Here is a 26,697-nt window from a genome sequence, read left to right on the forward strand (position 1 = left end):
GTATTTACTAAAATATTTCAGTTTTAATGGTTTGTTCACTTGGGACTTTGAGGATTATTATTATTTGATTTTCAGAAATTCAGATATAATCAATTATTATCTTATTATTATAATTATTAGGACTCTACGATACCAACGAACAGAGCAATCATGATGTAAACATGATGTAAACCTACATGTATTTAGTTCTTTATCAATAATTACCACAAGATGAAAATAATACCACAAGAAGACTGAGAAGGTTGCATCACTACATTAGTGATATGAGCTCAGCTCCTCTCCTGGGGATTTGCTGCCTTACACAGTTCCCTGCTCCTAACTCTCATCATTGTCCTTTAGATGGTAAATGTGAAGAAAACTTAAAACCTAAAAACACTGGCTTTTTTTAGTTTTCATAAAAGCACTTGTGTGATGTATGAGCACTAAAATTTTAGATCTTATTTCTTTACCTTTAAACATAATTTTGTTTACATTGTTGATGGTTATGCATTGACATACTATTATTATTTAATAATGTGTTCATCTAAGCAAAGTGGAACACCAATCTTTACTCGACATTATCTTTGTGTGTCTATGTTGCTAGATATGAATAGTACCACAGATACAAACAACTTACTACACTCAGCATTCAGAGCCACTTACATTTTTATCTCATTTTAATGAGAGCTAATGGTTAAGGACCACACTCAATAGCCCAGCAGTGGCAGCTTGGAAGAACCTAGGATTTGAACTCATAACCTTCTGATCACTAGCCCAACACCTTAACCACTAAGCTACCACATACCCAGCTTTACTCTGCAAAGTGAAAATAGTCAGTGTCCACACCTGTGCAAGCTGTCCCATGAGCAAATGTTCAAGAAGAAAGATCAGGAAATATTATCCAGAATGTTATAACATTACATGTGCTCTTCATCAGGGGGTACCCCTGGGCAGAAGTAACACCAGGAGTGTTGGAGTCTACTGCATCACTGTAAGCAAAATCACAAAAAAACCACACAAAATATAAGGCAATGCATGTTTTCTATTTATCTGGCTGGGTTTTTCTCCAGGTTCTCCTGGTTCCTCTGACCTCTCAAATGATGCATTAGTTGTGTGAATGTGGTTATCCCATACAGAATGTGTTCCCGCTTCATGCTTGGCTGCTACCCTGACCTGATAATAATAATAATAATAATAATAATAATAATAATAATAATAATAATAATAATAATAATAATAATTTATCAGGACTTACCACCAGATGGAAACACTACCACCACAACTGCTGGACAAAATTACACACTGAACTGTTTTACTTTTTTTGTTTTTTATTTTTAACAAAACCAACTCAGGCCAGCACTGTCTTTGGTTGTGAGAATGTGCAGTTATTAAAGTTTATATATTTTGTCCAAAAAGAAGACAAAGTACTCCAAAATTCAGCATTCCATCACATTGAAATACAAAAAGAACCACGAGCAGCTTTAAGGAACCTAATGTGAAGTGTTCAAATGGGAAACACAGACCTCTGTAGGGCAGGGGCCCTTAGGGACCTGGGGTTTCTTACTCCTGGACTTATGCAAATAAAGTGGTCATGCTCGAGTTCTTCATTTTACAGGAAACTAACCACGCTGTTGTGACGATGTACACGTGTCTAGTTTATTATTATTTCTAAAAGTGAGTGCAAATTATTTGTTTTGTCATTTCTACCGAAGCACCTATTCTGGCCCCGGTGCCCACAGCATGGTGGCGGTGACGTCACTGCCCGGGGTTTCCATCTCCACTGGCTCCGGTTTGAGTGTGTGAGCTCGCGACGGCGTCATGGCGGAGGCCGGCTGTTGTAGCACTCACGGCTGAAATGCCTTCTAGCTTGTCCTGGGTCTTCTTCTTGCGGATTACAAAGAAATTTCAAACGCAGACATTTTTTGGAAGTCGGGAAACGGGGACCTAAATAAGATCGACTCCGTAGAAAAAGTTGGAGTGTTTTGGGCTGCTTTCTCTCTCACTCACACAGGGAGCTAGCCTAGCCGCGGTTAGCTGCTAACGCTAACTGGGTGAGGAAAACAAGAAAAAAGGACAGCCGAGTTTCGGCTACGGAGCCGACTGGCGCCCGCCGGAGCCAGGTAACGACACAAAGCGAAATGAGGCTCAACTCTGCATTCATTTTACTTTAAGATCTGTAGCTATTCATTCATGAGCACTGGGCTAATATTTCAGATGTGTGGAATTATGCAGTAATGAAGTGGAGTCGCGGTGCGTATTTTGGGAAGTTGCTTTCTTCACCCTCGTTACTGAGCACTGGTAGCGGTTAAGGACACTGAGCGAAGGCTGAAGATGCAGTGCGGGAATTAGCGTTAGCCTGCATACACGAGCGGCCATCAAACTTAAACAGTGTTTTATAAAAACATCAGGGAAATTCAGAGCCTTTCCTCGGACCTTTCTGTATAGAGATGTAAGTCTGTAGTATATAATACGACTCTGAGTCAAAAAAGTCAGCTAAGTTACTTCTCCGAGCCAAACTCTGTCGGTTTTAGTTAGCCGTTAGCTTTTAGCTTAGCAGACTTGCTCGGTGGCTAGTTAAATTGAAATATAACGCTAAGCGCCTGTTTTCTGCGCCGAGTAAATGAGCAAAAAACTAAAAGAGGCGTATATATTGATATTCACTCAGGAGTTTACTGTTTTTTTGTGATATTCAGCACAACATTGTGTTAGCAAAATAGCTAACACGCCGCACTCACTGGTAGAGTGTAGCTAGCTGTGCTGTGTTTAGCTAATGTGCTAACGCAACTTTTCGTCAAGAAAACACGATTTTATGCGTTAGCTTGTTAGCTCAGTCGGCTAGGCAGCGGTTGATAGGCTGGATTTAAAATGTACCGCGAATTGTAAAGCTAGCTTTGGTGAAAGTATATTAACTTTACTCCAAAGACAGAAAACTACAACGGGTTGATTCTTTTTGTTTGTTTTAAACCTTGAGGCGCTATATTAGAGCTTGCATAATCTCTTTTGTCGGCATTCCTCGGCATGGACATCCCCAGGATGGGTGTTGTTACTTTGTCCGCCGGTTACAGCGCTCTGCTGGGCTTTATTGTCCACGGGAGTCCCCCTGCTTAGGCCTAACGAACAGGCCTGAGCGCTTCCACACAGGAGACTTTTCTCTAATGTTGACCGCAATCATTTGTCCATTTTTATAATAGTATACAATGGAAAGTGAAGTTATTCTTTTTCTTTTAGTTCCTAGACGTTTCAGTTTGACTTTTATCATTGAAAAGCTTTTTTTTTGGTTTTTAAATAAGAAGTATGTTCACAGTGATCTGGAAGTGTGACTATATCTGTACCCTTTTGCTTCATACTCTGTTGTAATTTCCCTTATACGCAAAACTCTTAGGGTTTTTTTTTTTTTTTTTAATGAAAATATACTTTAGTTCAGTTAAAAATCTCACTATAGTGCTAAACTGACATTTGTCTTTTTCTCTATTAAATAAAGTAACCATCATGTTTTATTTCTACAGGTGAGCACCTCTGTACAAAGGTGGACCTGGTCAGGCCAAATAGCAAAGATAGGTAGTTTTGGAGACCTACATATTTAAACCACAGCCATGGACGGCCGCAGTGAAGATGAAAGTGTGAGCAACAGCAGTGGAGATTCCAGGTAAAGAAAACTAATATTCTTAGTAGAAGTTAACGTTGGCAGAGCATTTCTGTAACTGTGCATGTAGTAAGACTTTAATCACTGTATTTTGGTTCAGTCAGTTTCTTGAGCACCTCCCAACAATCACCCCCAATAAAACAGTTGAAGTATGGCTCTAAAATGACCACTGCAGAGGTGATTTGATGTTCCAACATTAACAGGCGACCAATTGAACCCCTCTTCTGATTTCACTTTTTTAAACAAAGTTTCCTAAAAAACAATCTTAAATATATATTCCTCTTGGAATTTGGTAGGTTTGCGTGTTTGTTTATAGATTCAAGTTGTGCCATATCCATGTAGGTGTGATTGAAGGAAAATTATTCAGCCATATATCTAAATTGTTTTCTCTGTTCAGTGTGTGTGTGTTTTTCCCTTTCTAAAGCCTGCAGTGTGGTTTATGAGTAAATATTGAACATGTTTTGTTAATCAGGTTAACAGTATGGTAGAGGATTTTACAATGTCATCTTTGCAGATCTGTATTTTTTTCCCTGTCATTTGGATTGATGATAGAGATGTCAGAGAACATGCTGTGCTGTTTTCTTTTGTGTTCAAATTAAAGTGGCTCTGTTGCGTCTTAACATAAAAATTGTTTGTGTTTCAGTAACTCGGACGATGAGTCTGGGTCTGGGTCTGGATCTGGTTCCGGCTCTGGTTCCAGCTCCAGTAGCAGCAGCTCCAGTAGCAGCCAGTCAGGGAGCAGCGACTCAGGAAGTGGCTCAGACTCAGGCAGCCAGTCTGATTCTGACTCTGAAAAGTCCAAAGGGAAGAATGGTCAGAACAACTCGGCCAAGATTGATTCATCAGAAGTGAGGCTTTATGATTTATTTTGACAGTTTAATCACATATCTCATTTTGTGGTCAGAGGTTGGTGCTAAAATATTGAGTTCACAGCACATGTGAAAATGAAGGTCATTGTTAATTGTTAGTGAGAACGTACAACCTACCAGATTATCGGATTAGTTAAGGTGAATATCTACCTATCCACCTGATGTAAATTTACAACATGCTCATGTAGGTGCTGGCTTCCATTTATTGTTAACCACTCTGGACATTTACAGTCAGACTATTCCTTTAAACCTGGTGCTAAACTAAAGCCAGCTTTAAGGTATAATCCACCCTAAACCAGTCCTTGGTAATGTACAGTAACATGAAATAAAATATTTCTACTTTCTTCCCCCTTGTTGAAGTTTTGGAAGTCTAATCCCAGTATCCTGGCAGTGCAGAGGTCAGCTATGCTCAGGAAGCAACAGCAGCAGCAGCAACAACAGCAACAGAGCTCCTCAAACAGTGACTCAGATGAGGTAGGACCTTGCAGGACAGCATTTCCGGCTGCTGTTTTGATTTACTTTTGCTGTTATCTTCACATTCTTGGATCATTTTGTTTATTCACTTTTTTAATCGTGTATTTGGTTTTTGCTGGGCTGATGCTGATTATTGTGATTGCATCTGCATGAATACATATTATAGACTTCAAAATGTGTACCATAGGATTGGCATAATAATGACCTTGCAAAAGCCTGAATGTATGTAATTTGTGTGTGTGTTTATTGTTAAGGAATCCTCTAGTAGTGATGACTCAGATGATGACTCTTCAAGGAAGCGAAAGAGTAAAGGGTGAGTCTAGTCATTAAGCATCGAATCAAAGATTCTTTCTATTAGGATACTTCTCAGTCATTCATGAACTTTTAAATGATTTTCTGGGTGACAGGACTGGTTCTGACTCCGATTCTGGGTCTGGCTCAGAATCTGGTTCAGGGAGTGACTCGTCCAATTCTTCAGCTGAGGAAGAGGCAGAGAACAGTGAAGAGTCTGTTTCAGACTATGAGCCTAGCCACAAAGTTAAAAGCAGGAAGCCACCTAACAAGTATGGCAATATGTAATTTCTTGTAAAGTCAGCATACTTTGAGATTTCAAGTTGATCTTTGCACAGAATAGCTTCTGTTATTTCTGAATACGCTATAAGTCTTATGTCATTGGTGCTTCATCCTCTGGAATGCGCATTAACGCACCTGTTGTTTAAATAATGGCATAGGTATTCATAGAATGTCTAAAAAGCATTGAGCTCAAATAGTTTCTCTCTTGTATAATATTCAAAGCTAAGCCCCAACAGCATCTTTGCTCAGTTTTACACACTGGACTGAAAATATAGTGAGCTTTATTTTGATCTAGTGTGTTTGCAGCCATTAGGTCTGCCATGTCCACATGATCATGAAGAGGATAGGATGACCCAAATTATTCTTTGCTCAGATAATCAGCTTTTGTATACTAATTCATTGCTTTTAAGAGCCACTAGCCAACTAGAACAACAGGCTGAAAATAAAGAAGTACATAATAGCATAGCTTTGAAATCATTCTAAAACAGAATAGGAGCCCAGAATGTTTATGCTCATGTGAGAAAAATGCTGTTTGATTTAGTTATTTATTTATTTCACTTATCGTATTTCTGATCCCTCAGGACCAATGCCAGAAATGGAAAAAAGAAGGTTTCAAAAAAGAAGCCCTCTGCCTCTTCGTCAGATGAGGAGGACGACTATAAAAAGGCTCTGGCTGGTCCTCGGAGGCAGGCTACAGTGAATGTCAGCTATAAAGAGGATGAAGAACTGAAAACAGACTCTGATGACCTGGTGGAGGTGTGTGGTGAGGATGTCCCACCACCTGAGGAGGATGAGTTTGAGACTCTGGAAAGGGTGATGGGCATGAGAATAGGACGAAAAGGAGGTAAATATTTTGCTGAAGTTTGTCCATTTTTTGTTTACAGATTGCTTGTCATTTGAAATCTAGCTTCATGCCATTATACAGTCATTCTGTTTCAAAATTTTTCTCATTTTGGTCTGTGAAGTTTGTTGATTGCAGATGTGCACACAAATACAAACTGTACATTACTTCCTGTTTGCTGCTTACAGCCACTGGGGCTACCACCACAGTCTATGCGGTTGAGGCTGATGGTGACCCTAATGCCAACTTCAACCCGAACAAGCAGCCAGGAGATGTGCAGTACCTAATCAAATGGAAAGGCTGGTCACACATTCACAACACCTGGGAGACAGAGGAAACTTTGAAGCAGCAGAACGTGAAGGGCATGAAGAAACTGGACAATTTCAAAAAGAAGGAGCAGGAAAAGAAGAAGTGGTAAGGTTTTTGTCTGTGGTGTGTTAACATTTCAGAGCTCTTTGCTTGTAATGGTGAAACCAGAAAGATTGGTTACATTTTCCCAATCAATGCAGGCTTAAAGCAGCTTCACCTGAGGATGTGGAATACTTTAACTGCCAGCAGGAGCTCATGGATGACCTGCATTCACAGTATCAGCTTGTGGAGAGAATTATTGGTAAGGAGATACATGACCATTCATTTTGTTTATTTAAGAATTTGCATACTGTATGGTTCTTGCATCAACTACATATTAATACATGCATTTCCATTACTTTTGCAAGGCCATTCAAATCAGAAGTCAGCAGCAGGCTACCCAGACTACTTATGCAAATGGCAAGGGCTTCCATATTCAGAGTGCAGCTGGGAAGATGGGGCACTTATTGCTAGAAAGTTTCAGAAGTGCATAGATGCCTACATGAGCCGGAACCAGTCCAAAACAATCCCCTACAGGGACTGCAAGGTAACCGATTAAAATGACTGGAGTACTCTTAAAGGCCTAATGAAAATTTAATAAATCTGTGCTCTGCAGTCTTATTTAATGGCTCCATGCAGTGAAGGAATGTGCGCTCTTGTTCAGGCTTTAAAGCTGAGGCCGCGGTTTGTGCCTATGAAGAAACAACCTCATTATATCGGCGGGGAAGGACTTGAGCTTCGAGACTACCAGCTGGACGGCTTAAACTGGATGGCACATTCGTGGTGCAAGTATGTTCAGCTGTACATCATTTGTTCTGTTTTCTACGAAGATTTGGTAAATAGCACAGAAATAGCACTGCTTGGTAAATAGCGCTGTTACATGGTTAAATGGTTTGCTTGAGGAGAAAGACTTCAATTCAAACCATGTTTTCAGTTCTCCAGAGTAATAGACTTGTTTAAAGAGTTACAGACTGCTTTGCAAATGTAAATGAATATCAAAATTGTATATAAGTCAGGCTTTGTTTGTAGTGTTTGAGTCACGTTAATTATTTTGCTCTTCTGTCAGAGGGAACAGTTGTATTCTAGCAGATGAGATGGGACTTGGAAAGACCATTCAGACCATCTCCTTTCTGAACTATCTGTTCCATGAGCACCAGCTCTATGGACCGTTTCTACTGGTGGTACCCTTGTCTACACTCACCTCCTGGCAGAGGGAAATCCATCTCTGGGCCCCACAGATGAATGTGGTTGTCTACCTGGGTGACATCAGCAGTAGGAACATGGTAAGATAGAGCACACTAAAGGCAAGCTTTACACACTGTGATATTATTTGTTATTTAGTAATTGTGTCATAATTCTATTCGCTGTGAAATTAAATAACTGCCCACATTATTATTAAAATATTACAACGCAGATTTACATTTGACATTTTCAGCTAACATGCATTCCTTTCTCTGATTGTTTTTGTTGCTTGGAAATATCAAGTTTTAAGGGTTTAATACATTATGTTTAATTTATTAATAATTTATTGAACTTCTTTAGATCAGAACACATGAGTGGATGCATACCCAGAACAAGCGGCTAAAGTTAAACATTCTTCTCACTACATATGAAATCCTTCTGAAAGATAAGGTATGACATTAAAATGATTAAAAAAATGGTTTCTCTCATATTCCTATTAGGTTTCTTTTCTCTGTCGCTTGTTTACTTTCAATTATGAATTTCAGTTTCATTTCCTTTGGTTTCAATACTCATACAGCGGTGTAGTAGATATGTTGTTTTAAATGGCTCATGTGTCTTTCTTTAGTCATTTCTGGGGAACGTGAATTGGGCGTTCATCGGTGTGGACGAGGCCCACCGGCTGAAAAATGATGATTCCCTTTTGTATAAGACCATGATTGAGTTTAAATCCAACCATCGGCTCCTAATCACAGGAACACCTCTGCAGAATTCCCTCAAAGAGCTATGGTCACTCCTTCACTTCATCATGCCTGAGAAGTATGAACTGCCTATACAACATTGGCATTTGCCTTTTATTTGCAAAGTTATTATTATTATTTGCGGTTATTTTTTTTGCTTTTGAGCTTTATTTGGATTTATAGTTTCACTAAGATTTAATTAGGTGATTTGGCTTTCAGGTTTCACTCATGGGAGAGGTTTGAAGAAGAGCATGGTAAAGGCAGAGACTCGGGCTACACTAGCTTGCACAAGGAGCTGGAGCCTTTCCTGCTACGCAGGGTCAAAAAGGATGTGGAGAAGTCCCTACCTGCCAAGGTGGAACAGATACTCAGGGTGGAGATGAGTGCCATCCAGAAACAATACTACAAGTATGACAGCTTCAAATGGACTTTTGACTGCTCACATTCTTGCTCGTCTATTCAGTAAAGCAATTAAACATTTATAGACATTCCAATTGCTTTTGGCAAGTTCTGCACTTTCTTCTGCTCAGTGAAACTGAGTAGTCACTGATTAGTAGATGATAAAATACATATTTTTCATAGGTGGATCTTGACAAGAAACTACAAGGCACTCAGCAAAGGCACGAAAGGAAGCACGTCTGGTTTCCTCAACATCATGATGGAGCTGAAGAAGTGCTGTAACCACTGCTACCTCATCAAACCGCCAGAGGACAATGATTTCCACAACAAAACAGAGGCCTTGCAGGTATGTCACCTGTCTGTTGACAACTGTTAGAGCAATACTATCTGATAATTATGCACCTGATATTTAGGAGCTATGGCCTACTGTAATTCTGTATAACGTATAATGATTTTGGTAATTATTTATAATTATATTATATACTAAATTATAGTATTGGTAATGTGTAATTATTACATAAGTTGTGTAATGAATCTCACTTCATTGTTTTGGTCAATGATTTTATGAGATATTTGTCAAGAAAGTGGAGGGGGGCAGTAAAAATGAATAAAACCCTGAAATTTCATGTTTTCTGCAGCACCTGATCCGCAGTAGCGGGAAGCTGGTACTTTTAGACAAGCTTCTGGTGCGGCTGAAGGAGCGTGGCCACCGTGTGCTCATCTTCTCCCAGATGGTTCGGATGCTGGACATCCTTGCAGAGTACCTGAAGAGCCGCCAGTTCTTATTCCAGGTGAACATTTGTGCACTTGCCTGAGTTTGTGTTTAACCAGTGGAATTCACAGTTCTTGAAAAATACTATCTACAATCAGCTGATAATTGTGCTGTCTTGCAGAGGTTGGATGGTTCCATCAAAGGTGAGATGAGGAAGCAGGCACTGGATCATTTCAATGCAGAAGGATCTGAGGTATTTACAGAAATTCTGTACTCTTTTGTATGGTATGAGTAAGTGTTGTGTTATCAAACTGGACATGAACATCTGTTGGGGTTTTTTTTTTTTTTTCCCTCTCCACCTTTCTCCAGGATTTCTGTTTCCTCTTGTCCACGCGAGCAGGTGGCCTGGGCATTAACTTGGCTTCTGCAGATACTGTGGTCATCTTTGACTCGGACTGGAACCCCCAAAATGACCTGCAGGCTCAGGCAAGAGCTCACAGGATTGGGCAGAAGAGACAGGTAAACCACATAGTGCTTTTTTATACTCCTTTTTCATTATTACTCTGCTCACAGCAGATGATCTGTGATACAAGTTCTGTTCTTGTAAATAAGGTCATCATTGCTCATCATTACACTTTTAATTTATTAAGCTTTTATTGAAAGATTTACCAGCTGTTATGTTATGCAATGTTTTTAAAACTTAATCTAAATATATATATTTTTTTTTTCCAGGTTAATATTTATCGTTTGGTGACTAAGGGGTCTGTGGAAGAAGACATCATTGAGCGAGCTAAGAAGAAGATGGTGCTGGACCACCTTGTTATTCAGAGGATGGACACTACAGGGAAAACAGTCCTTCATACTGGTGCTGCTCCTTCCAGGTAACTTTACAGCTCAGCGTTATTGGTTTGTTATAAATCACTTATTTCTGATTTAATGGAACCTCAAGGCCTACTATTCTAGGGGTTATGGAGTCATCACTATAATGTTTAAAACCCCTGACTCTGTATATCAACATGGGTTCACAACCAAAGTGCCACAGTGGTTTTATTGTTTGTCTTTTATCCTTTGATTTCAAAAGCAGTTCCACCCCTTTCAATAAAGAGGAGCTGTCTGCTATTTTAAAGTTTGGTGCTGAAGAACTTTTTAAGGAGCCAGAGGGAGAAGAACAAGAGCCACAGGTATGTTGATTTACAGTCAGATATAATCCATAAAATACGGTGACTCTGTTTAGTCTAAACAGAAATCAGAGTGATGTATATTTAAAAAAAAATTCTGTAGGAGATGGATATTGATGAGATTCTGAAGAGAGCAGAGACCAGGGAAAATGATCCTGGTCCATCTACTGTGGGAGAAGAGCTACTTTCACAGTTCAAGGTCTGTAAATTTATTCTGATTTGTCAGGGCTCTCTCCTGTCTGCAAAACGGTCTGAATCTAGAGGCGCTATCACCACTTTGAGTTAATCAATTCTTCTTCCATCCTCCAGGTGGCAAATTTCTCCATGATGGAGGAGGAAGATATAGATATGGATGGAAATGGCAACCAGAAGAACTGGGATGCAATTATTCCAGAAGAGCAGCGAAGGAGACTAGAGGAAGAGGAGAGGCAGAAGGAGCTAGCAGAGATCTACATGTTGCCCCGCATGAGGAACTGTGCCAAACAGGTTAGAGGAAAATCACAGTAACTTTGCCTCAGAGAATGTGGTTTATAACATTGTTTTATGTTTTGTTTTTTTTGTTTGTTTTTTTTAGTTCAGTCTTATATAGATCTTAGAAATGCTGGAGATTTGTTATGTCTAAATCAGATTGGCTCTAAGGTCTTTTCTGAAATCAAAATTCATTCACAAATCTGTCTTGCTTGGTGTTATTACATTATGTAGACAGATTAATTGGTAGAAAAAGGGAAACTGAATGTGACTGGTTTCATTTAATCTCTTAGAAAATAAACATGTGTTGCACTTAGCCAGTCACTTTTTTGTCTGGCTTGTTCTGTTCGGCTGAAGGCATCCGGAAAAAGAAACAAAAAAGAACATAGAGGAAATTAGGTCCAATTATTTCATGCTAAATGTCCTTGGTCATCTTTAGACAATTTGAATTACAAAAGGTCATTGTGTGGATGTATGTAACACTGAATCTTTGTAGCAATGCTGACATGTTATAATGATTCACTGGTTTTTAGATAAGCTTTAACGGTAATGAGGGCAGGCGGAGTCGAAATAGAAGATATTCTGGCTCCGACAGTGACTCTGCATCAGACCGAAAGAGACCCAAGAAGCGAGGCAGACCACGAACTATTCCTCGAGAGAACATCAAGGGCTTCACTGATGCTGAAATACGAAGGTAAACATCAGTTCCTTGATGCTGTTAAGCCCCAAACCTCAACCACTTAAACATGAAACTCCCTTCTTGAAATTAGTATTTTAACTGTCTCCAAAAGTTTTAGTCACTATCTTGCTTTTTTCCTGCATAGATTTATCAAGAGCTACAAGAAATTTGGCGGTCCTTTGGAAAGGTATTTTCAATTATAAAATAAATCATTTCTAGTACAGTTTCTACCACACATTTTCCCTTGTCCTCACTGACTTTATGTAACAGGCTGGACGCTATTGCCCGGGATGCTGAGCTGGTGGATAAATCGGAGCATGACCTGAGGCGGTTAGCAGAGACTGTACACAATGGCTGTATAAAAACCCTGAGGGAAAATCCATGTGGACCAGAAAAAACCTCAGGTATATATGGATTATGTGCAGTTTTGATTTAGTGACTTGTCAGTAAGCAGTGTATTTCTGAGAACTTGCTCATCATAACCTTTATCAACTTTTGTGTTTTTAGGAGGCAGGCGTGGGAAGGTGAAGGGACCTACCTTTAGGATATCAGGTGTTCAAGTCAATGCTAAGCTAGTTATCTCACATGAGGAGGAATTGGCCCCTTTGCACAAAGCCATTCCTGCTGACCCAGAGGAGAGGAAGAGGTATCTTACTGTTATCTTTATAAATATTATACATATAGCATTTTAAAAGATTTGATTCCGGTTCATAATTGCAACTCTTAAATCATTATTTTTTTTTATATGCTATGTGCTTAAACTGAGCTCCATTTGCACAGATATATGCTTCCTTGCCATGCAAAGGCAGCTCATTTTGATGTTGAGTGGGGCAAAGAAGATGACTCCAGCCTTCTTATTGGGATTTATGAGTATGGCTATGGGAGCTGGGAAATGATTAAGATGGACCCAGACCTCAACCTCACCCACAAGGTACAAAAATGAACTTTTGGTTTTTAACTTGTTAATTTAGGAACATTGATTTGATTTCTTTGTTTTCAATTTGTTAAATTGTCACTGGTACAAACAGCTTTTACCAGACGACCCTGATAAGAAACCACAGGCCAAACAGCTGCAGACACGAGCCGACTACCTCATCAAATTACTCATCAAGGACCTCGCCAAAAAGGAGGCCCAGAGGCAAATGGGCACGGTGAGAACTCTATTTTGTTCTGAATAACTGTTAACAGTGAGTATGGTTATGACTCTTTTTTGTTTGGCTGTGCTTTTAACCTGCCATTTTCCCCATTTGTGACTAATGCTGTGTTTAGTTTTTAAGCCACAGATAGATGTACTTGTACATACAAAAATCATTTTTGAATATGCTCTTTTTTAAAATACATACGTTATGCTATAACATTGCAAACATTGGATCAAAGTGTGTTCTTGTATTGAAATTGCATCTGGAGATTTAATTATTGTCGCAGGTGGCAGCAGTCCTTTAGTCTCTTTCAGCTTCAGTTACATGAACAGAATGCCTAGTCGAGCTGTACCAGTAATCCAGCCTGTGGGGAACTTTCTTCTTTAACCCTTGAATTTGCCACTGAAAACAACATAGCTAACATAGGTGGAAATATCATAGCATTGCCCTTGTGAAGTAGCTAACATACTTGAAGTAGAATATAAGGCAGAGTAGGGGTGGTGGCAGCTCAAGTGGTTAATGGATCTGGGTTGTCCACCCGAAGATCGGGGTTCAAGCCCCAGCACCACCAAGCTGCCACCATTAGGCCCTTGAGCAAGGCCCCCAACCCACCCTGGTCCAGGGGCACTGCATCATGGCTGACCCTGTCTGACCCCAACCTCCAGGGATGAAGAAAGAATTTCACTGTGCAGTAATGTATATGTGACGGACAACTTATTTTGGAATTTTACTTAGATTGTCAGAAAATTTTAGCATCTCGGTAAGTCAGTTGACTTCAATATCAAAGAGACATGTCTTGGTGCCTGCTTTCAGGCTACACAGAGTTGAAGAGCAGACTGATTTCTAAAAAATATAACATTAGTTTTAAGCTGCAGGTCACCAGAATTGCTGACCAACAAGGTCTAAATTTTAATTACTGAACTAAATTAGCCATATGGCTAAAGCATTGAAGTGTATGTGCTCCATGATAAGTGTTAGAATAGCAGCCCATATTTTTAAGAACAAGTCAACTATTTGTGCATTCTGTCAAACGGGATACCAGGCCATGTTTATCAAAACTCAGATTTTACATTTTTAGAATTTACAACAAAATATTTAAATATAGTTTAAAAATTATAGGATGATTGCATAATTTTTATGTTCATTGCTCAAAGCACTGCATATTATATATTGTGTTGGGAATTGATGCTATTTTACCAGAGTCTTAAATGTTTTCCACTAACCTCTTTGCTTCAATATTACCTGTTACATCAATATGTAATAATAATAGTAGACTTGTTCTGAAATGGCGAAGATTTCTTTTATTAATCCAATAATACACTCGGTTTTATAAAATGGCAGCTGCACGTTCTATATTGCTGTTGAGTATATAGAGGTGCATGAGTGTGAGCAGCTTTACAATGTATGTAGTGACGAGATGTTAATCTGTGTGTATATAATTATGCTTTGAGAAATTGTGCAGCCAATATTCTGTCCTGTTTCCATCATGTACCCTATCATCATTAGCATTTACCCACAATCTGCCATTTTAATGGTTAATTCACATTAGTAGATTTGCCATTGGAACTTTTTTGTGCTACAGGCTAATTCCCGAAAGAGGAAGCCACGAGGAAAGAAGAACAAAACTGTGAAACCGAAAGTGGATGAAGTTGTCAACAGTCTGTCTTCTGCGCCTCCGTCAGAGAAGAGCTCAGAAGATGAGGATGACAAGGAAGATGAAAAGGTCTGTATTGCTGATGGGTACATTGCTGGCTGTTTTGTCTTTTTTGCAGTTGATATTTTTTTTGGATGTACGTAAGTGTTTGTTTTTTTTTTGCCTGCTATTTTGTTATAGCCATTCAAGTGACCAACAATTTGTCCACCCCAGATCCTGCCCATTTCTGTCCTATCACATCTTTATTTGGCTAGTTAGTTGGTTAGTTAAGGGAAGTTATATTACAAACATTCAGTTTGTAGTTTACTTTATTTTACCAGTGATTAAGTCTTAAGTCTAATCTTTTTTGCTTCATTTGAGGAAGAGTTTCTAATTAAACAAGAGGAACACAAAACCTTGTTTATTTGTAAAGATTAATGTTGATGATGATGATAATTGTAAGATGTGAACATTGCTTCAGGTTAGAAGATTAAAAGCACTGATGCTATGTCATATTTTTATTCTCCCTTAAAAGGATTCCCCACCCACCAAGCCACCACCCAACAGAAGGGGGCGAGCTTCCGATCGTGCGGTAAAGGAAGAAGATGATGATGAAGAAGAAGACGAAGAGGAGGAGGAGGAGGAAGAGGAGGAACCAGAGCCAGAACCGCGTATCAAAGAGCCGGAGGAGAAGGAGATAAAAGAGAGAGAGAATAAAAAAGACATTAAAAAAGAGAAGAAAGAGGATGGTCGGGACAGCAAAGAGAAAAAGGAACCCAAAGAGAAAAAGGAGAGCAAGCCTGTGGAGTACAAAACAGAGGAATCCTTTACAGAGAAGGTAATTAAAAAAAACCTCTATTTAATTCTGTAAAAAAGGATAAGCCTGTATAACGTAATGTACCCTGGATCGTATACATCTTTATTTATTTATTTATTTATTTATTTATTTATTTTACTTACCAGACTCCAGAGATAAAAGCTGAAGCTCGGGACAAGAGCAAAAAGGCAGACACGCCCATCCATATAACTGCTGGAGGAGAGAATGTTCCGGTCTCTGAGGAATCTGAGGAGCTTGACCAGAAGACCTTCAGCGTGGTGAGTCGCAGCTAACTGCAGTTTAGTGTTGTGAGCTGCATCATTTGGTTCATAGACGTGTATAAAATCAGAATGCGATACTGATTTAATGGGCTGCTCTGAATTGGAGATGTATTTATTACCCACACCGCAGTATAATCAAATGCTTATTCTCATATAAGATTTTTCTCTGTGTTTGATATTTTAACCTAACGGTGCTTGCTTTGCTCACACATGGTTTAGTAACCAGACATTTCTTTCCTTGCCACTAAATTCACACCAGTAAAATGTTGAACCTTTTGTTTATCAGTGCAAGGAGCGAATGCGGCCGGTAAAGGCAGCCTTGAAACAGCTGGATCGTCCTGAGAAAGGTCTTTCTGAACGTGAGCAGCTCGAGCATACTCGGCAGTGCCTGATCAAAATTGGTGACCACATCACAGACTGTCTAAAAGAGTACACCAACCTTGAACACATCAAGCAGTGGAGAAGGTGTGTGTCGTTTGCTTTGATTCTATATTTTAGCCTGAAGATTTTAATTATAGCAAGTTTATAATCCTTTGTCTCCTCATTACAGAAATCTTTGGATATTTGTTTCCAAATTCACGGAGTTTGATGCAAGAAAACTGCATAAACTGTATAAGCATGCAATCAAGAAAAGACAAGAAAACGCTCAGGTCTGTTTTTGTTTTCAACAGCATTTTATTAACTAATAAGTTTAATATAATACAGCGTCCTCTCTGTGCATGCGTTAAAGAGCAGTGAATGTATTTTAACACATGTATTTTAACAATATTTATGGTTTGTATTAATTTCAGATGGCGGACCAAAACACTAGCACTGTAAATACACAAGCCGTCAGACACACAGGTATGTCTCTTATTGTGTCAGCATAATTATTTTAACAAATATTTAAGTTTTTTAACAAATTTTTAACAAAAATTAGTGTTGAGAGCCGTCACATTTTCTTTTTCGTTCCTGTGTTCTCAGACATTGAGAGGTTAAAGGACTCTCAGCAGGATGAGAGCAGTAGAGACAGCTACAGTTCAGACCGACACCACTCGACCTCACGTAGCCATGACCAGAGCAAAGAACGCCACTCTGGCGATTTGTACAGAAAAAGCTCAGACTCCAGGAAGAGACCATACTCCTCCTTCAGCAATGGCAAAGACCACCGAGAGCGAGACCACTACAGAGAGCGCCAGGACAGCAGGTCAGTCACACACACACACACACACACCCAGTCTTACAGTGGTGTAGTTTAAATGTACTTGTAGATTTGATGTATATAATTAAAGCTTTCCCATTTCATATTATGATGATTTGAACAGAAAACTTGCATCTGATAGCCCTTAGTCTCAATGCATATCAGTTACATATAAATCCATTTTTATTATTCATTCGTTCGTGAAATCTTTCATTTCAGTTATTTTCTCGTTCTTTTATCTTCCTGCAGATACTACAGCGACAGCAAGCATAGGAAGCTAGACGATCACCGTTCTAGTCGAGACAACTGGTCAGACAGCAACAGTAAGGAGCGTGTACACTCGGAGCACCGGTCCAGCTCGGAGCACCGGTCCAGCTCGGAGCACCGGTCCAGCTCGGACTACAGCCACCACAAGACCTCTCGTGACTACCGCTATCACTCAGAATGGCAAATGGAGCAGCGTGCATCGGGTAGCGGGCCGCGTTCTCCTCGAGACCAGAGATCACCCTATGACTCTCGATCGCCCATGGGCCACCGGTCGCCCTTTGAGTACTCTTCTGAGCACAAGAGCACGCCCGAGCAGGTCTGGAGCAGTCGTAGGACATAGCGCTCAATCAGCCATAGATACACAAATGCAGGAAATGCCTTATGGGACTTTTGGCCGCTGTACTGCGCACCTGAGCTTCTCTTTGAGGCTTGGTGCACTCCTCTCTTCTCCAGGCTAAGTTTGAATAACTGGAGAGTGAAAACAAATTACATATTTTTGTATTTAATAGTCCTGCTGCACCATTTCCTAGGTGCAGTAGTGTGAGGTTTCATTTTTAATTATTTTTATAAAGTGACTACTTTTTTTTTTTTTTTTTTGGTTATAAAAGAATCCTAAACGCTCGTGTTCCACCGCCGCCTGCGACAGTGGATCCTAGCATTGACTTAACCACGTTTGTAATGCAGCTCTTGACTTAAAACAGAAGTGTTTGAACTGAGGAAACTAGCATGATGTCCTGTCTTGATGCTGGGCTGAAACTAAAAGGGTCTCTCTTCTGAGCAGCCTGAAGGACTGGGGTTCACCTTCCAAAGTACCTCGTTTACAATTTTTTTTTTTTTTTTTTTTTTTCCTCATGTGACCACCATGCCGTCTTTTTGTTTATCTTTGCATCATGCTTGAATTATTTAATTCTCAGCTGTAACATAATCTGGATTCTGTTTTGCAAGCGTCTGAAAATGTCCTTTTCGTAAAATTGTACTACTGTAAATTATTGTATAAAAGTAAATTGAATGGGCTTTTTCTTCTCAGGCTTTTTTCTTTAAACTAGTCGTTCCCTTTCCCCACCAACTCAGGCTTTTTTTGTCAGTTGTATTGATTTAACGTTTATGTCCTTAGGACAAACGATGTAAATGATGTTATTTACAGTGTAATTTGGGGAAAGGAGTAACTAATCTATTTGTGTATTCCTGTGAAAAAAAAAAAAACTTCCTTCAATCCCGGTTTGTTTTTCTTTTTCAAATTCACATGCTTGTCTACAAGTTGTTTAGCAAAAAAAATAAACACACATGGCCTCGCTGAAAAGGCGAACACCAATGTCAGGAAAAGCTGTGAGGGGTGAGATTATAGTTAGAGGCACTTATGTGAACTTGAAATAGTTGTTTTTCAATGAAATTCCATCTTTCTCTCTCTTTTTTTTTTTTTTTTTTTTTTTTAACTTGCATAAATGTAGGCAATAATGTAAAATCTTCTATGCAGCCCAGGTGTATTTCTGGTGAACGGCCCAATCAAGTCATAATGCTGTTACAGTACACACTGTATATAGATCTGCTCTATATTTCAAATCAAATTTACACTGAAAATGCATGGATTTTTTTAAAGAATAATTGTTTTATATAATTGTTTATAAAGTCATTAAACTCGAATCACTGTTTTCACCTGTACCATGGTTGTTGGCATCCGTTTTGAAAGGCCTGGAAACTGCATAATCAGTGTTAAATAACACGTTCCTCAGGATGAATAAGTGTGAGAGTGTGTGTGTGTGTGTGTGTGTGTGTGTGTGAGTGTGAGCTTTAATGTTTTTCCACTGCATGAGGTACTAGAAGTAACAGAAGGAGTAACGCTCCAGAACTCGGGGGCGGGGCTAGCAGCACCGTCCGTTCCTCACTGGCTGGACACACGGCGTCATATAAAGCGCGACACCATAAACACAAAAACAGACGCCATTTTTGGGGAAAACATTTCAGAGTAGATGTTTCGTGAAAATGGAGAAAACGGAGCCGTGGCACAACAAAGAGACCAAGACACTCATAGGCATCTGGTCAGAGGATGAGGTGCAGCGGGAGCTGGAAGGTACTGTAAGAAATCAAAAAGTGTTTCAGAAAATCTCCCAGCGCATGTGGGAACTGGGTTACAGCCGCAGCCCGGATCGATGTCGAGTCAAAATCAAAAAGCTGAAGCAGGACTACAGAAGACTGAAAGAGTACAATAAAAGGAATGGGATGAACCCCAAAACAAACCAGTGGTACGAGGCGCTGGATGCTGTTCTGGGACGCAGGGCGGATAATGGAGGCAGGACCGTGACCGCGGAGTCTTCCACCACCTCTCTGCTGGAGTCTGTCATCAGCTGTAACAGCGTGGAGGACAGAGGAGACAGTGACGAGGATGTCTTGTCAGGTAAAGAACCAACAAAACAAAATGTCTTTGGTAATGTTTGTGTGTCGTTCACCTAACTTTAAGCTCTCAGCTGTAACTGATCCTGTGTGTTTATTCTCCAGTCTGTATTGATAATGCAGATGTCAGGAGTAGAACCAGGATCAGTTCTCCTGGACTTCCAGTAACGTTACCCCTGTCTCCAGGACTGTCCTCTCTGGCGTCCAGTAACATCACAGCCGAGGAGCCCCGAGCTAACCTGCCCCGAGTCAGAGGTGAGAGAACTCTTGTTTTAACAATTTTCAGAACATATAAAAGAGGTTTACAGAACAAAACACAAAATGCCTGAATTCATTTGTCCTTTTCTTTTTAAAATAAATAAATAAAACCTATACAGAAATCTGTATAACAAAAGGCTGAGTGATGAGACCAAAATATCAGCTCATTACTTGTTTCTAAGTACTCACATCGTTTAGGTTCGCCATCAAAAGTTAGCAGAACTGTAGTGTTGCTTTTAAAAGGTGTACTTTCTGAGGAAAACTGGAAAGATGAACGTTTTAAAGATACATTTCACAATTATTTCACGCCCATGATCTCGCTGGAGTCACCGTGATGGACAGGGTTGAGTTATATTATCTCTCCCACCAAGACAAGACACATTTGCTTCCTTTGTCTCGTGGCCACAGACAGCCATGAGAGTGCTGTGAAGACTTACCTGTCGCGAGACTCTGGAGTCACCTAGAAATTATTTTAGTTTTCAAAACACCTGTTAATCTAATTGGCTATATGGGTACTTCCACAAATATGTATGTGAAGACACAATGACTTAAAATCTATACAAATATATTAAAACTCTTAAACAGTTTTTTTTTTTTTCTTTTTCATTTCCAACCTTCACATACATTTTAAAATAAGCATCACCTTTATTAGGAACGCCTGTACACCTGACTGAACTCTACAGACTGTTTAGTGTGAAAATCCCAGATCAGCGGTTTAAAAAATACACAAACCAGCCCATCTGATCTCATCATCCATGTCAGAGTTAAAGTGACACAGATCAGACATTTTCTTCATTCTGATGTTTGATGTGAACATTGTCTGAAGCTCTTGACCTGAATCTGCATGATTTTTTATTTATTTATTTATTTTTTGCATTGATTACATAATGGCGTGATTGTGCAGTAGTACAGGTGTTCCTAATAAAGTGGATGGTGAGTGTAAAATCATATCAGTCCCATAACTTTATTATTCTAGCATTAATATGTCAATATGTTAAGATGTGATTAAAACACCCATATAGGGTTATCCTTTACAGAGTAGGAAAAATAACACATTCCATCAGCTCTCATTTCAGGAAAATCATGGAATGAATAAAAATTATGTTGCTTTTACATTTTTTGTTATTTTCAGTACTGTGATACTGACAGTTCATTAAAACAACCCTGCTAACTAATCATAGATTGAAGAAAATGTTATTTAAATAAAACATTAAAAGTAAGTGATGTAAATTGAAATGTTCTTGACATTCTGGTGTCCTTATCATGGTTGCCAGGTACACAGTTTGTGTGATTTTTTTTTTTTTTACTTTTATGCAAAAAAAAAAAACCTTTCAAAGCCATTGAGGACCAAAACGTCCACATGAACCCAAATTTTCTTACTTTTTTTTAAACCTAGATTACATAGCAGCTCACTTGACAAATTACCCACAGAAACGTTACACAAGTTATGCTCCAGTCTGAATTTCTGCTTGCCTAAAAGATCACTCTAGCACGTTACTTCATGTTTCTTTTTTATAATTATTTTTCACTCACTCTTCCACACCTCACTGTCCTGCTTCTCCTCCTCTTCTTTAATATTATTATTATTTGTATTTTCAAAGGAGAGTCCTGTTTTTTTAGACTGCATTTAAACTCCTAGTTTCAGAGCGTGTTGATGAGATGTCAGTTAGAGGCGTTTCCTGCGCTCGTGGATTTTGGTGATGTTCACCACATAACCACATCACTCGTAGGTTCTTCATTTTCATGTGGTTTTATTCTGAAAAGCTGCAACAGTCAGTCAACCAATCATTATCAAAAGACTTCACCCACACTTTGTGTAATACTCAGAGCATGGTTTTTGATTTCTGTGGATTGTGTCCAGTGGTCAGCGTTCAGATGCTCCAGGTGACTTTAAGGTTTTGACTTACCTGGTTGTGTAGCTGCAGCGCTGTGTAAATACGCCGTTGTGATGATTTGCACGGATTTATTTATACTGTACCGTGTATTTCACCAGGAAAAAGGAGACGAGGACACTCGAACCACATCGACACTATGAGGGAGATCTTCCTCATGGCTGAGGATCGCGAAGACAGACGGCAACGGGTTCAACAGGAATTTGAAGAAAGACGACTTCAAGTCCTGCAGGAGCTGGAACATTCAGCTGGGCTTCGCGAGGCAGAGTTGATCAACACATTGGCACAGTTTAACCAAGGACTGCTCAGCGTTATGGGGCAGCTAGTATCCGTCATGGCCAGTAACCACAGCCCTCAACCGCCACCTTAAATCTTTTGATTGTTATATAGGACAATTATTGAATCCAGTTACTTGTTTATAATTAAAATAATAATAAGCTCTTTTCAGTACACACGTTCCAGTGTGTTTTATTTGTTGTACTTGTAAGTGTTTGTGTCTTGCTTTGTAGATGCAGGACTACTCACTGATCAGACACGATGTAGGCGATGGATCGTTCTCAGTCCATGAGTGATGTCACGAGGCGTGATGGTGTGCAATCAGACTACAGCTGACATTATCCAACACCCATAAACAGTGTAAACCACTCACACACTCCAACACCACACACACACGTTAGATTAAATGCCCCAGTGTGCAATGAGGGGGTACTTCAAGTCCAGGGCTGAGAACCTGTGACAACCTGGAACTGAATTTCAAGGGGTGTAATGATACCATGTGCATCATGCAATATCAGCAATCTGCTACTTACACACAGAACCACATGCCCTGTTTGAACACCAGAGGTCCTTATCTGTACATCCCAAAGAGTTCAAATATGTCCTGAGAACGTTGGTCATGTGATCATATTCTTCATGTGGTGACCCTGTGAGGTTCATTGGCACTTATGAAGTCAACAACAGCCTGATGGCTCTTGAGTGCAGTGACCAACAGGCGTTATATGTTTATATGGTCATCTGTTAAATGGAGCTCTTCAATAGCTTTGGAACACCATCCCCACACCTCTGTGAAATGCAGTGCCTGAGAAAGAGGCTGGTGGAAATCGGGCATTTTAGCAGAGCTCATTATGCGTATCTTCAAAGTCTTCCGGTCAGATACTTTGTGTTTAAGAATTTTGGAGGAATTTGTAAATATATTTATTTTTAGAAGAGATAAAGTGAATCTGTAGTATGTTCTGTTTACAGTGTTAAACATCTAGCATTTTTTACATTTATTTATTTTCATATGGAAATTGTTTTGTATTGTTTATTATACAGAAATAAAACGTCTTTTCAGTTAGAATTTTTCTTCTTTCTAAATTTACTGAGAATCAAATTGTGAACACAGGATCATTACACCTCTTTACTTCTTTGTAATTCAGATATTTGTCTGTGTAAATTAGAAAGCCAGAGACTGCTGTGTTTATAAGCTTTACTCAGACAACAGAGACACACAATTGTCTGTGTTTAGATAATGCACCAGGGCATCGCGCACACCCACGGCTACACCTTCGCCATCTCCCTCTGGTGGCAATGCCAGTAAGATCTGGTCTCCTGCAGCAGGAGGGTCCCATTCCTCACTGTAATGCTCACCTTGTGTTTCACACAAGTTGTGAAGAACACAACAGGTAAGCACCATTGTTTTTACAAGGTCTATGTGGCTGTCGTTGCGTTTCAGAAGGCATCTCCATCGTCCCTTCAGCCGACCGAAAGCCTTTTCAGCCACACTAATTGCTCGGTAGATTTTCTGGTTGTAGGTCCTCTGTTCGGCCGTCAGCTGCCCCGTGTCGAAGAATGGTTTCATCAGCCAGCTGTGCAACGGAAATGCGGCATTACCAAGGAGGTAGTAGCCAACATCATGACTAGAAATTTTTTTGGTATGGTTTGGAAATAGTCCTTGTCCTATGAGATCCCACAATCCTGACACATGCAGAACTGTAGCTTCATGCATACTGCCAGGACTTCCTGCAAATACGTGCCAGAAGAGTCCGTTTCCATCTACAACCCCTTGTAGTATGATAGAATGCCAGCCCATGTGGTTAAAATACTCAGCGTGGTACTCCGTGGGAACGTTTGGGATATGTGATCCAGCGATAACCCCAACACACTGTGGAAGTCCATATCTCTGCTCAAAGTTCATGGCCATTTCCATTAGCTTATCATCATTTGGGAATGGTATCAGTTCTGGCAGCAGTACTTCATTAACTGCTGTGCAGAATTCCCGAACGCATCGCCACACCGTAGTAACGCCAACGCCAAACAAATGGGAAACAAGTCTTAACTCACTGTTGGTGGTCAGCTTCCATAGTGCTATGGCTACCCGTTTTTTTATGGGTACACACAGACGAAAGTTGGTGTCCCGCTTCTCCATTGCTGTTCGTAACCTGTGGCAGAGGTACAGGAATGTGTCTTCAGACATTCTGAAATTTTGGCTCCACTGGTCATCTGTAAAGTTAGGAACCACAACAGTCCACCAGTCATTTGCTCTCTGATGGACCCAAACTGAAGGTGGTCTGCGACGTAACTGGTGATACAGCTGGATCTGACAAATCAAACAAATCAAATCAAAATTGTCTTATTCCAGGGTGTCCAGTCTTATCCACAGAGGGCCAGTGTAGGTGCAGGTTTTCATTTCAACCGTGCGGAAGCAACACCTGAGTCTATTAGTTGATTAAACAGGTGGAATCAGGTGTGACTCCTTCTCAATTGGAATGAAAACCTGCACCACAGTGGCCCTTTGTGGATAAGACTGGACATCCCTGTTTTATTCACTAATACATACAACACTGAAAGTCACCCTAAATGAAAAAACTGACCCTGAATCCTTGTATATTAATCATTTTATTTAACCCTGAGTTATTTGTTTAAAATTCTTTTGTTGACATTGGTTTATTTACTGTTATTAGTGCCAGTGGGCATCTCTGCCTAAAGCAGAGGCATCCAGTCTTCTGTACAAAGGGCTGGTGTAAGGTGAATCCCATCTTATCTGGAAAGTGGGTGCAGGTTTTCATTATAACCAAGCAGAAGCTACACCCGAGTCTAATGCATAGCTAAGATTACCTGATTAAGTCAGTGACATCAGGATTGGAATGAAAACCTGCACCCACCTTCCAGATAAGATGGGACACCCCTTACCCAAAGACAGCCATGCAGCAGCACTTTAATCCTTTAATCTATCCAGATTTCTCACCTCCTCTGTACACTTTTTAGTAAATGAGTACTCGGTAATCAGTATTCAATATTCAGTAATCAGTATTAAGATAACTGTTAACCTTACACAACCGTACTGCACCATCCAACAAATTACACCAAAATCTCTAAGCACATCATAAATATGTCCATAAGAACAGGTTTGATGTGTTTTGTGGTGGAGTTTTACTTTAATGCAGTAAGATTTCTTCTTCGTCTCAGCTCGTGCTGTTTCACGTGACAGGCTGTTCGCCGTAAACACGTCACGTGTACATGTGCAAGCGCACGCGGCTTAATTACAGCTTAATTACAGCTTAATTAAAACTAAAGCTGCACCTCGAGAGTTTAACACGAACAGGCGCATAAGAGACTCACCTGTCTTTGTCTTCGTCTCTGGCGCCGTATCCTGTTATGTGTGTTCAAAATTAAATCTCTAATCCTTAATCTCCTTTTTCTGATGAGTCTGATCTCGGTCGATATAAGCTGATTAACCAAACGACCGATTAGACAGAAGAGCAAAGTTAATCCAAATATATTTTCCATGTTCGTGTGTGTGTGTGTAAAATGTAAACACATGGCGCACGGTGATGACGACATTATGGGCGGTCTTTATACAGTCGTTCAGTAGCACGTTGTCAGCACTCGAGCCAAAAAACTTTTCAGAAACCTTGTGAGATTTTAGTGAATGTTTTAAACACAACAGTCGGCTGAATATTGGCTCATATAGGAAAACGTTTCATTGTACAGTGTATATGAAATAATATAATTTTTTACGGGTGAAAAAAGATTGAACAGGAAATAAGATTTTTCCCATTTGTGCTTTCAGCAAAAATAGAAAGCAGGTTAAAGTTTATTTTTGCAAATGGTACAAGTGGCTAATTCAGTGTTTTACATATTACACGTTTAGGTTTAGTATTTTAATAATAATAGTGAATGAGTGCCATCTAGAGGCGCAACATGGGAACTGCAACCATTTAGGACAGAAAGCAGTTCCCCATGATGACTAATATATCCATACTGTATATGTTTCATTCAGTGCTTGTTACTATAAAATCTTTGCATATTACTAGCTTCACATTCTGAGAAGAAATTATGCCAAAAGGACCAACTCAGATTTCAGTTCACACCGTGGTGTTTTACACAGTAACCTCAAAGGTTCCACCTTCCTCCCAAAAACCATGCTAGTAGGTAGAGTTACTGCTCGGCTGACCCTGGATGGGATTGTGTGTGTGTGTGTGTGTGTGGCCCTGCAATAGACTGCTGTCCCATAAAACACCCTGTGTTTCCATGATAGACTCCTAGAGATAACTCCAGAGCATAATGAAAGTTATTATTATTAAGCTGGTGGCATCCTAAATCTGTGACCTTCTGAACCAGTGTTAAGGTATTCAAAGCACTTATGTATGTCGCTCTGGATAAGAGCATCTGCCAAATGCCAGAAATGTAAATGTAAAAATGCCCACTGAAGATGAATGAGTGAGGCTCTGACTGAGAACATCTGCATCTTAGTCTGCAAGTAAGTTTGAACTCTGGCA

At 39.8% G+C, this 26,697-nt stretch overlaps 3 protein-coding genes across 7 annotated transcripts; 2 read left to right on the forward strand and 1 right to left on the reverse strand.

The window, feature by feature from the left end:
* Positions 1 to 1,762: 1,762 nt before the first annotated feature.
* On the forward strand, positions 1,763 to 19,058 carry chd1 (chromodomain helicase DNA binding protein 1). Of its 3 annotated transcripts, none has more exons than XM_058411810.1 (37): positions 1,763 to 2,099; positions 3,486 to 3,625; positions 4,266 to 4,470; positions 4,852 to 4,965; positions 5,220 to 5,278; positions 5,373 to 5,528; positions 6,120 to 6,382; positions 6,568 to 6,793; positions 6,889 to 6,989; positions 7,096 to 7,274; positions 7,392 to 7,516; positions 7,794 to 8,010; positions 8,270 to 8,359; positions 8,535 to 8,725; positions 8,866 to 9,054; positions 9,229 to 9,391; positions 9,684 to 9,836; positions 9,939 to 10,010; positions 10,127 to 10,276; positions 10,490 to 10,638; positions 10,839 to 10,938; positions 11,039 to 11,134; positions 11,245 to 11,421; positions 11,937 to 12,097; positions 12,228 to 12,269; positions 12,353 to 12,486; positions 12,590 to 12,728; positions 12,863 to 13,013; positions 13,111 to 13,233; positions 14,804 to 14,944; positions 15,390 to 15,692; positions 15,818 to 15,949; positions 16,239 to 16,417; positions 16,503 to 16,602; positions 16,744 to 16,795; positions 16,916 to 17,138; positions 17,382 to 19,058. In XM_058411810.1, exons 2-37 carry the CDS (start codon positions 3,573 to 3,575, stop codon positions 17,737 to 17,739), a joined length of 5,466 nt encoding a protein of 1,821 aa, XP_058267793.1. In that variant the 5' UTR covers positions 1,763 to 2,099; positions 3,486 to 3,572; the 3' UTR covers positions 17,740 to 19,058. The 3 variants fall into 3 exon arrangements, with proteins under 3 accessions (XP_058267793.1, XP_058267794.1, XP_058267795.1); XM_058411811.1 differs by having other exon boundaries at positions 10,842 to 10,938; XM_058411812.1 differs by lacking the exon at positions 5,373 to 5,528.
* On the reverse strand, positions 18,590 to 25,754 carry LOC131366864 (uncharacterized). 2 transcript variants are annotated; one of them, XM_058411815.1, is made up of 2 exons: positions 25,538 to 25,754; positions 18,590 to 24,357 (listed from the first exon to the last, which is right to left on the reverse strand). In XM_058411815.1, exon 2 carries the CDS (start codon positions 24,342 to 24,344, stop codon positions 23,406 to 23,408), a length of 939 nt encoding a protein of 312 aa, XP_058267798.1. In that variant the 5' UTR covers positions 24,345 to 24,357; positions 25,538 to 25,754; the 3' UTR covers positions 18,590 to 23,405. The 2 variants fall into 2 exon arrangements, with proteins under 2 accessions (XP_058267798.1, XP_058267797.1); XM_058411814.1 differs by having other exon boundaries at positions 18,590 to 24,515.
* LOC131366865 (zinc finger and SCAN domain-containing protein 32-like) lies at positions 19,380 to 22,387 on the forward strand. 2 transcript variants are annotated; one of them, XM_058411816.1, is made up of 3 exons: positions 19,380 to 19,791; positions 19,893 to 20,042; positions 22,039 to 22,387. In XM_058411816.1, exons 1-3 carry the CDS (start codon positions 19,380 to 19,382, stop codon positions 22,305 to 22,307), a joined length of 831 nt encoding a protein of 276 aa, XP_058267799.1. In that variant the 3' UTR covers positions 22,308 to 22,387. The 2 variants fall into 2 exon arrangements, with proteins under 2 accessions (XP_058267799.1, XP_058267800.1); XM_058411817.1 differs by having other exon boundaries at positions 19,974 to 20,042.
* Positions 25,755 to 26,697: the final 943 nt, after the last annotated feature.

Source organism: Hemibagrus wyckioides, linkage group LG16 (genome assembly GCF_019097595.1).
Source record: "Hemibagrus wyckioides isolate EC202008001 linkage group LG16, SWU_Hwy_1.0, whole genome shotgun sequence".
In the NCBI taxonomy this organism is placed as follows: Eukaryota; Metazoa; Chordata; class Actinopteri; order Siluriformes; family Bagridae; genus Hemibagrus; species Hemibagrus wyckioides.

Excerpts from the sequence above, each read along its gene's own strand:
- chd1 (XM_058411810.1), top strand. The coding sequence starts at position 3,573 with ATGGACGGCCGCAGTGAAGATGAAAGTGTGAGCAACAGCAGTGGAGAT. Across the intron at positions 6,383-6,567 it reads GAGAATAGGACGAAAAGGAG|CCACTGGGGCTACCACCACA; the intron begins GTAAATATTTTG and ends TGCTGCTTACAG. Across the intron at positions 16,796-16,915 it reads ACAAGCCGTCAGACACACAG|ACATTGAGAGGTTAAAGGAC; the intron begins GTATGTCTCTTA and ends CTGTGTTCTCAG.
- LOC131366865 (XM_058411816.1), top strand. The coding sequence starts at position 19,380 with ATGGAGAAAACGGAGCCGTGGCACAACAAAGAGACCAAGACACTCATA. Across the intron at positions 19,792-19,892 it reads TGACGAGGATGTCTTGTCAG|TCTGTATTGATAATGCAGAT; the intron begins GTAAAGAACCAA and ends TTTATTCTCCAG. Across the intron at positions 20,043-22,038 it reads TAACCTGCCCCGAGTCAGAG|GAAAAAGGAGACGAGGACAC; the intron begins GTGAGAGAACTC and ends GTATTTCACCAG.
- LOC131366864 (XM_058411814.1), bottom strand. The coding sequence starts at position 25,738 with ATGTGTTTACATTTTACACACACACACACGAACATGGAAAATATATTT. Across the intron at positions 24,516-25,537 it reads AGAGACGAAGACAAAGACAG|ATCCAGCTGTATCACCAGTT; the intron begins GTGAGTCTCTTA and ends TTGATTTGTCAG.